The sequence below is a fragment of the Dunckerocampus dactyliophorus genome, chromosome 17 (genome assembly GCF_027744805.1).
Source record: "Dunckerocampus dactyliophorus isolate RoL2022-P2 chromosome 17, RoL_Ddac_1.1, whole genome shotgun sequence".
In the NCBI taxonomy this organism is placed as follows: domain Eukaryota; kingdom Metazoa; phylum Chordata; class Actinopteri; order Syngnathiformes; family Syngnathidae; genus Dunckerocampus; species Dunckerocampus dactyliophorus.
The window spans coordinates 16982452-16992635 of NC_072835.1; the positions used below are offsets into that span (position 1 = coordinate 16982452).

The following is a 10184-nucleotide window of genomic DNA, read 5'->3' on the forward strand; positions in this document are numbered from 1 at the left end:
TAGTTATCAGTTCGTTCAATTGTTCTTAAGCTTTTTACACCAAGCACAATGTCATTTTTTTTTAGCTTTGCAATTACCACCTGTTCTGCGAACTCCGCTATTAATTTTATTTCTGCTGAGAACTATTCAAAAATTACCCCCCCCCGGGTTACACTTTGAACCCCCCGTTAGATGAAGCGTGTGTACCACAAGTGGTTCCCATACACAGTTTGTTAATCGGTGGTCTAAATTAAAACGTAAACAAGGTTTTTTTATATTTAATTAATGAAAAGTATTGTATTTTTTATTTATGCATTTCTCTTCAAGTTAATAATTTTCAAAATATTTACCCAATAAACTAGTTTTAGTTTTATATGGACTTTGATTTACTGTAAAACCTATTAAAAAAGCGCACCTCCATTTTTTTTATCTGACGTCACAAGTGTCAAATTCCGAGGATTTTTTTGCTGCAAAGAAACTTGTCTGGACAAAGACCAACATTTCCTTTGTGAATGTAAAGACACGGCGTGGAGTATTGTACATACTGGAATTTGAATAAAAAGGTAAGTTTTCATTTTTTTTAAGTTACGTCACTTTGTTTTAGCTATAGGCGCTAATAACATTGTGTTGTCGAAACTAGCGTCGAGTTAAGGCTAACCGTAGGATTTTATAATATTTCTACTTCTAAGCTAAATCACAATAACTTAGGTAAACTCATTTTTGGTGGTTTGTTTTACGAACTGTATGTGCTATGTGCTATGTGCTAAAAGCTGAGCGAAAAACGAAAAAAATGAAATGTCGAAAATCGCTGTTCAGAAAACATTAAAGATTCTACGTCTATATATCAAGTTGTAACCATACACGACATTTTTGTCACCTGACATCACTATGACACCTCAAATGTAAGTTTTGTAAACGCAAGCATTCGCTTAAACAAAAACAAAAATTGGTACAATATGTATAAGCGTGTCGATCTGGACAGCTCTGATTCCCGAGGGACCGCAAAAGCAATGCATGGGTTTCTTTATGCCTTTACAAATGTAATATTGCAGTCTGAACGCTATTGATTTGACAGGATTGTGCTTGTGGTCTGCAGTGGTGTGTAACTGAGGTGTTTCTAATATTTTTATATGTTACTTACACAGAGAGGAACAGCGCTCGGTACAATACAGTGTACTGTGTGTTTTCAAACAATAGGGTGTGTTGCTGTAGCATGGCTAAGACTGTGGCCATCAGGCCCGATGAAGGCCTGATGATGATGCTAGAGCTTGACGACCGCCTCAAGGAGCAGATTGACAGACTGGAACATGTCCGCCTGGCCGCCATTGAATTAAAGGACAACCTGTCTATGGTGAGTGAAGCACACTAATGCACTGTAGTAGTATGTTTAACACTCACCGAGTGAATGCCATGTATCCGTTTCAACTGTAGGGGGACAATGATCTCTCTCAGTCGCTTAGTGATCATTTGGAGTGGCTGAATCATTTGTCAGAACGTGTGGAGAATCTTCAGATGAACACTGCTGTTTTTGTACAGGTGGGTACCCCTGTACTAAGTTTTGTTAGAATTGGTTATGTACTTTTAATGTAAGCCTTCTAAGTCAATAACTGTCTTGACTTGTTGACTAAGTGCAAAAAAAACACAACCTCTCACGTTACACAAATTGTGCTTGGCAGATAAGACTGGATAGAGAAAACCTTAACCAAATAGATTAACTGACTGATTAGCTGACCAACTAACTAATTGGCTAACCGAGGAACTAAAAAACTTAATGATATAGTAAATAACTAAGTGGCTCATTGGCTAAATTAGAAAACAACTGATGTATTGACCCACTAACAGATTGTTAAATTGACCAATTAATTAAGCAACTGGACAACTAACTACCTAACTGATTGAGCAGGCTTGCTAACTTACTGTTCGACCAACTGATCAACTAACTGATCAATTGACCGACCAAGTAAGTGATACATGAATTGACTAACTGATTTGCTATCTACCTAACAGATTGAACAACAAACCACATGATTGACTAACTGGCTAGCCAAATGACAAATCAACTGAAAACCAACAAACTCACTGGCAAACTATCTGATAGGCTAACTGACCAAGTAACTCACTCATTGGCTACCCGACTAACTGATTCACTGATTAAGCAACCTACCAACCAACAACAAATAAACAAATAAATTGATTAATTGATCTACTCACTAGATTAACTACCTAACTAACTGATTGAGCAACTGCCCCACAAGGTGGCTAACTTACTGATGATGAACTGACTGACTGACTGACTGACACTAACTAGCTAGCTAAACCACTCACTGACTAATTAACCGGTTGACCTCCTGAAGCAACTAAGTGGTTAATCAAATTAGCCTCTGGCCTGTTCGTGCTTGGTGTGTGTAGCCACCATGAGACAAAGGACATGAACGTCCTGGTAGATGGTGTCTACTGTATGGTATGACCTCATGGCCACGTCCTTGTGTTCCTTCCAGATGAATCCAAAGCCTCGGGCCTGGTCAGGGAAGCAGGGTTCCAAGCATGGCTACCGCTGGGGGCGTGTCCATGTGGCTGATGATGTCCACTCTGAGTTTGGATGGTCGCCCATACGCACACGAAGAAACAGTGACGCTGCCTCTGAAATGTCTTGTAACTGGTGAATCCCATAGTGAAGGACTTTGGAACTGCACCACCAAGTGGACACAACTCATTATTACATCTCATGTGTCAATATGCAAATTACATAATTAGCCCACTATTATTACTTAACATGTTTGAGCTATTCTGTTATTTTCATTCTCTTTAGAAACTTGTAAGACCAACCAACCAACCAACTAACTGATGCCCAACTAACCCACTGGCTAACTGATGAACAAACTAACCAGTTGACTAATACCAAGTAACTCATTCCCTAAACTGACCAAGTAACCAACTGACTAATTGGCTATTGACAAACAAACTGACCAACTAAGTTACTATTTGGCTAACTGACGAAGATACAAATTGACTGGCAAACAAACCGGCCAACTAACTAATTGGCTTAGGAACTAACTGATCCGGACCAACTTTGTGTGCTTAAGAACTACCTCTGTGTTAAAACCAATACTGACAAGCTATTTGATTGCGTTATTTGGTTACTAATTTACATACCATTTCATGTGAATAGAAGATTTAAACTGTGCCAAAACATGATTAACAATATTTTATTGTACTGTATGTCATTGTGCAGGTGTACCTAATGTTGTGGCAAGGGGTGCATGGCGTAATGTGTGACGTCAAGTGTGAAATCAGTACACGTCCATATGTGGGTGTCAGCTATCGTGCACCACCGACAGGGGGCGCGCCTTGTCATTGCGTCACTGTTCAGTCGTGTATTGTCAATAAAGCTTTGGGAATAACGCGTGGTGTTGGCTGTCTGGTACTTGTGAAAAGGAAAGGCAGGAGGTTGGATATAAATACCACTAAAAACTTTAGCTGTCTTCATACAACATCTTGGGAATTATTTTTTTCTGTATTTGAGCATTAACTTGACTTGTATCGCTTGAAAACAGCGAGAGAAAATGGCAGAGAGCGACTGGGACACCGTGACTGTTTTGAGGAAGAAGGGGCCGACTGGTGCTCAGGCCAAGTCTAAGCAGGTCAGAAACAGGACTTTTTAACACTTCATTGATGCTATTTTTGGGCACCGGGTCACCTAGAGTCTCGTCAAGACTGCACTAAGTGAAGAAAAATAAACCTGCGTCATCTACAGATATTTATCGTGCTGTTTTGAATCGCCAAGATAACAATGTTAGGTCTTCGTGACTCGTAATCACAGCAAAAATGGCATTTTTATGTGTGGAAAAAGGAATGTTAACTCAAATGGAACGTTAGCGCAGTAACGACCAATAAAAGTGAGACAGTTGATTTTACAATACTGCTTGTAGGTTTGGCCACATTTGAAAACACACCAAGCCTGAGTGAGAGAATAGCTAGCATAGTGCTATAAACATTTCACGCCTTTTAGTATGTGTATTGAATCTATTATGATTTTATACATTTTAAATATGTTATAAGGTCGGAAACAAGCCCACTGTTTACTTACTAGCGTTCATTGCCTAAGTATCAGGCTTAAACCAAATAGTTAGCCTTCGCTACCGCTACCCCTTCCAAATACGTGCTAATGTACCCGAAAATGTCAGAATTTCAGTATGTGTTATTTTGGCACTGTTAAAGCGCCATAATTACATGGTTTGTTTTTATTCGTCCTACTTGGATAACTAGTTGCATGGCATATAAACAAGCAACATGTGAATTGAGTCCAAAGGTGCACGAGAATGATGATTAGTGCAGCCAGCTGGGAAATGACACATTGCTGTACCGGAATCTTAAATATTTGACGTTGCTCAGGACCATCTGTCTCAGTAAAACATTGCCACAGACAGTATAGTATAGCTTATGATGCCATTTTTACATTTAAATACACTTAACAGAACTGTTTGGGGGTGGGAGGAACGGTGCCACTGGCAGAACAGCGCCCCCATCTGTGTGTCGTACTGCACTCAACAGCTCAGAATATCAGTCATACTTGTATTTAACCGTCTTTTTAACTATCATCTATCAAGGTCCTGTATCATACATACTTCGAGCCTGTTGCTCCTGTTTGTGTCCTGAACCGATACGGGCCTTGTCTATTGTTTACGTTTCGTGTTTCCGTGCTGATTGGCTGGAAAGAGTCATGTGAGACATTACGCAGCATCAAGTGCAGTGCTGGATGTATCCTCTCCATGTTTGCTCATAGCCTTTTATTGAAGGGGTCAAATTGATTGTACATTATGGGATTTTTGGAGTAATTATACAAATATGATAATTATATAGGTCTGGCAACGCTGCTGCTGATTATAACTCAACTGAACCTGATGTTTTCAACTGTCCCATGTTTTCCCCCTGCAGGCCATCACCTCAGCTCAGAGACGTGGGGAAGAAGTGGAGACAACCAAGAAATGTAAATATTCTCATGAAAGCCATATTAACGTGAATGATGTATTTGCACACATTCGTTGACTTTCAAGGTTGCAGCTGTATTTCAAAATGGACTCGCACCAAATTGTGTGTACTTTTTAACAATACTTGGCAAAGAGTAGCGTACACACAGGCCGGGTTAGGCAGTAGAATAGTTGGGTCTAAATTGTGTTTCACAGATTGGGGGAGGGCGGGAAACATGTTTTTTGTTTTGTGAAGAGCATTTATTTTACATTTGAATTTTAAAAAGCACACTTTTTGATACCTGTTTTTTTTTTTTTTTTTTTGCACAGAAAACAAGTTAATTTCTTTGTTTTTCCCTTACAAAAACATTACATTTGGCTGTATGCACTTTTCATAGTTATGTTTTGTCAAGTTTAATTTTCACAAAATGTGGATATACTAATGGGTTTGTTTTTGTGTGAAAAATGTGGTGTTGTATGTATGTATGTATGTATGTACTTTATTTATCCCACAGCGGGGAAATTTACTTGTTACAGCAGCAAGCAAGCAAGACAAGTAAAGAGAACAGTGTAAAGAAAGCATAGTGTCTACAACATGGTTCAGGTGGTGCAGGTGTTGTAGAGCCTGACAGCGGTCGGTATGAAGGACCTGCGAAACCTCTCCTCCTTACACCGTGGGTGTAACAGTCTGCTGCTGAAGGAGCTGCTCAGGGAAACAACAGTGTCATGTAGCGGGTGAGAGGTGTTGTCCATGATGGATGTCAGCTTAGCCAACATCCTTCTCTCCCCCACTTCCTCCACGGAGTCCAGAGGACCGTCCAGGACAGAGCTCGTTCTCCTGATCAGCCTATTGATCCTGCTCCTGTCCCTGTCCGTGCTGCCCCCTCTCCAGCAGCCCACAGCATAGAAGATGGCTGAGGCCACCACAGAGTCATAAAAGGTCCGTAAAAGAGTCCTGCACACACCAAAGGACCTCAGTCTCCTCAGCAGGTGGAGGCGACTCTGGCCCTTCTTGTAGAGGGCGTGGGTGTTGACGGACCAGTCCAGCTTGTTGTTAAGGTGAACACCCAGGAATTTGTAGCTGTCTACCAACTCTATGTCTGCTCCCTGGATGTTCACCGGTGTAAAGTGAGATGTTTTCCTCTGGAAGTTAATGATCATCTCCTTTGTCTTGCTGGTGTTGAGCTGCAGCTGGTTAAGCTCACTCCAGCTGACAAAGTCCCTGATGACCGTCCTGTATTCCAGATCATTCCCCTCTGAAACACAACCAACGATGGCTGTGTCGTCGGAGAACTTCTGGATGTGACACTGTGTGCAGTTGTGTGTGAAGTCCGAGGTGTAGAGGGTGAAGAGGAAAGGGGAGAGCACCGTACCCTGAGGGGCACCTGTGCTGCAGAGTACCATGTCAGACACACAGTGACGGAGCCTCACATACTGTGGTCTGTTGGTGAGGTAGTCTATAACCCATGCAGTCAGGTGTTGGTCTACTCCCACACTCTCCATCTTCACTCTGAGTAGTGCCGGCTGGATGGTGTTGAAGGCACTGGATTTAGATGGTGTTTTGCATTTAGAAAAAACTCACAATTTACATATACTGTACTGTGTATGTTCTTGATTTATTTTTTCACAGAATTTGAAGGTACTGCTTTGTGTAATGGAAAAAATTTAAAATATAGTAAAATATTTTTTAAAAATTCCCCAAAAATTATATTTAATTTTTGTTTTTTTTTTAATACCTGGAGATTTTTTTTAAATTAAAATTTACTTTCACTTTTAGAAAAAAAATTGGAGTTCAGCTTTTGGTTTGTTTTGTACTAAAATAACAATCTGTTTTGGTTTAAAAAAAAATATATATATATCTTTTATAATATGAAGTATATGGGGAGGAAACAAATGAGGTGTGCCAACTGCTCTTCTTGGCAGGGGCTGCGGGGCAGAACAAACAACACCTTGTGACAAAGAACACGGCCAAACTGGACCGCGAGACGGAGGAGCTCCACCACGACAGGGTTTCCTTGGAGGTTGGCAAAGTCATCCAGAAGGGGAGACAGGAGAAAGGCCTCACCCAGAAAGACCTTGCCACTGTGAGTATGCTACAAGTCTGCATTTTGGAGTCAGTGCACTTTTTGGACATCAGAGTTAACAAACTTTAATAGCCCTCCAAATTTCATAGCTTCAATGTGTGTGTTTTTAGGAAGCTATGCAAAAGTGTGAGCATAAAGGGCGTATTCTGCGAAGCGAGTTTAGCGGGTTAGCTAAACAGTGTTGCTTTTGCCAGTCATAATCTTTTGGGAACTCTTCATAACGTTCCATAATAATTACGTATTACTTTTTTGGAAAATACACTGGCCGGGATCGCTTCACTTTTCAGCGTGACGTGAAACGCCTCCTTTCACGTGAACGCGCACTTAGCAGAAAGTCGAAAACCGGACTTGGGATTTGGCTGAGCCACTTTCGCCGTATACCCCCAAAGTCCACTCGAATGATGCAGTAGTCTTAAAGTGTAACATTATCAGCTAGCTGCTTATATGTTCTCTTTTTAAAATCAACATCACTTGAAATAAAAATTAACACTTTTTAAAGTGTTTTTTTGTCACTAAATAGTTCTATTTTTGTCAATGTCTTTTTTAAAAGAAAATTAACGAGAAGCCACAAGTCATTGCCGACTACGAGTGCGGGAAAGCCATCCCCAGCAACCAGGTTATGGGCAAGATCGAGAGAGCAATCGGTAAGGATGACTTCACCTTCATTACTTCATTTTTGGAAGCGTTTTTATTAAGGCAGTGGCTCAGGAAGAAGAGCAGGCGGGTGGTCCAGAAACCAGAAGGTTGGCGGTTTGATCCTCGCTTCCTCCACTCAGTCACTGTGTCCCTGGGCAAGACACTTCACCCACCTTGCCTCCAGTGCTGCCTACAATGATGTATGAATGTGAATGAAGGTTTGCTGGTGGTCAGAGAGGGCCTAGGAGCAAATTGGCAGCCACGTTTCCGTCTGACTGACCCAGGGCAGCTGTGTAGATTACCACCACCAGTGTGTGACTGAGGAGTGAATGGATGAGTGCTTTGGGTGCCTTGAAAAGCTTGATATACAGTTAAATCCATTATTATTATTCCTTTTTTTTTCTCCACAACATTAAGGTGCTAGTTTTAAACAATAGGGAAAAAATGAAAATAGAAATAAGCTGTTCCAAGGTCAACACAGTCTCCATCACTAAAACCTGCTAAGTTAGATTTTAACATGCTTAACTGCCACACAAGTATAAAATAAGTGAAGCACTGTGTGATTAAGAAGAAAAGGAAGTTGGTCAATATTGTATTCCAGCAAGTGCACAACAACAAATTTATTTTTGACAGCACAACACTAAAAAATTGTGCCCTCAGTAAAGTAATGGTACCCTCTGCTGGTTGCTGCCAAGATGCTGCACAACTTGTCAGTCAGTTGTGACGGACGATCTTCACGCATATCTAACAAGTTAACTATGGTGTTTGCAGGTATGAAACTGCGTGGGAAAGACATTGGCCAACCCCTGGAGGCAAAACCCAAGAAGAAATGAACACAAAGCCTCGAAATCAGCCCCCCCCAACCCACCCACCCCACGCCATGCTGCCCTTAATCCCTCTCTTCTCCCCTCTCCCTGGGCTGATGTGACCAGCGTTCCTGCCTGAGGACCTGGTTCTTCACTTGCATCACAGGCTGCACACGGACAAGTCATCACAACACCAACACAACAGAGCGGTTCTTTTCTTTTGGTTCGTTTTGACCAAATTTGCTTCGACTCTGGCATGACCCTCTCCCATCGTGACAGAAAATGGTTTAATACAAAGTGGATAATCTTCACAACAATGTCGGTGTGGTCAGTTGAAGAAGGCCTGAGCATGTTTTAGTGGCCAAAAGTGCTTGATTGCATTGCTTTTTTTTCCACACACTTAGCGACAGTTTGCGTGGATGTCATTAACAGTGGTGAAATGTTTTTAATGCTCTGCTTTGTTTTGTTAGGAAAATAAAGTTTGGCAATTCACACTTGAAGTTATTTTTATTGAGGAAAAAGGGCTATTTATGTTTTCCTAAGTTTTTAATCTCTGACAAAAGAGACCAAAAAGGAATGTCTACTACAGAAGACACAAGCTGGTTTTCAGAAGGATTTATAATTATTTTTTTTGTAAAATAGGAAAATAAGTTTGGTTTTAGCATTAAAAATTGCATTCAAAAATGCAAAAAAAAACATCTGTAGGTACCTGATTAAATTTTTTTCATACGACAGTTTTATTTTATTTCTGCATTTACACTAATTGGAGCGTGACGATTTTTCTGTATTAGCAGGTAAAGTAGATGTAGTACCCACATATCACCGCAAGATGTCAGTACAGCTCTTCAACGTTTTAACGTTAAGGCATGGTTGACAGTACTGTCCGTATTGTATTGCACCAAGTACCATCATATACTTTTCACCTCATCATAACAAGGCTGAAACAAAACAAAGATTATGTGACTTGTCCTTTTTGTCAATATTCACTTCCATTCAGAAGATAGTGTCAAACTTCGGGTGCATGGAGCAAACAAGGACGGGGGAGCAGTTAGCAGCGGATATTTGGACTCTAGTTCTTGCTCTCCTGAAAATGCCTTTCCATTGGCCAAAGCTCCATAGCAACATGCACAGCCCCACCTATGACAAGCAGCAGCCAGTGGTTTGGACGCTGGGATGTGAAGCAGAAAGGGTGTATGTGTGTTTGGGGGTGGAGGGGTTCAGTCAAGGAGGGGTCAATAAACACAGGATTTGGATGTGCAAACTTGAGGGGCTTTGTTTTAGCCCAGGGCTCCAAACCGAACATTCCACAATAAAAACAACCTGTAGTACTGAATGCCATTATTTAACTCTACTTTGTCCTGTAGAAGGAATGTTTATATATTTTATGGGGTGCCTTACAGATGTGCACTATGCAGGTCACATCATTTTGGGGAATGTGTTTTACAATTATTTATCCCCACCACCACCAGCAATGTATGCAACAATGTTTGCATATGTGATGCATTAAACAGCTAAATCAGAAACTATGGTATATATATATATATATAAATGTCCTTAATGTTAAATCAAAAGATCTATAGGAATATAAAGTACCTCCTCACAGATCTCTTGCATTGTAGGCGATTTACAACTGATCTGATGTTTTGCGCCTTTTTGCGACATTACGACTCAATTTACGGCAAACCCACATCTCCCTGCACTCCTAATCCTAA

General features: G+C 40.8%; 1 protein-coding gene across 6 annotated transcripts; it reads left to right on the plus strand.

Moving 5' to 3' along the window:
* Positions 1-394: 394 nt before the first annotated feature.
* Positions 395-8966, plus strand: edf1 (endothelial differentiation-related factor 1). Of its 6 annotated transcripts, XM_054757204.1 has the most exons (9): positions 395-542; positions 1177-1330; positions 1411-1515; positions 2478-3426; positions 3534-3620; positions 4915-4966; positions 6870-7030; positions 7581-7674; positions 8438-8966. In XM_054757204.1, the coding sequence occupies exons 5-9, from the start codon at positions 3543-3545 to the stop codon at positions 8497-8499; spliced, it is 447 nt and encodes a 148-aa protein (XP_054613179.1). In that variant the 5' UTR covers positions 395-542; positions 1177-1330; positions 1411-1515; positions 2478-3426; positions 3534-3542; the 3' UTR covers positions 8500-8966. The 6 variants fall into 6 exon arrangements, with proteins under 6 accessions (XP_054613179.1, XP_054613180.1, XP_054613183.1 ...); XM_054757205.1 differs by having other exon boundaries at positions 2478-3620; XM_054757208.1 differs by lacking the exons at positions 395-542; positions 4915-4966; positions 6870-7030; positions 7581-7674; positions 8438-8966 and adding an exon at positions 613-687 and having other exon boundaries at positions 2478-3536.
* The last annotated feature ends 1218 nt before the right edge of the window (positions 8967-10184 follow it).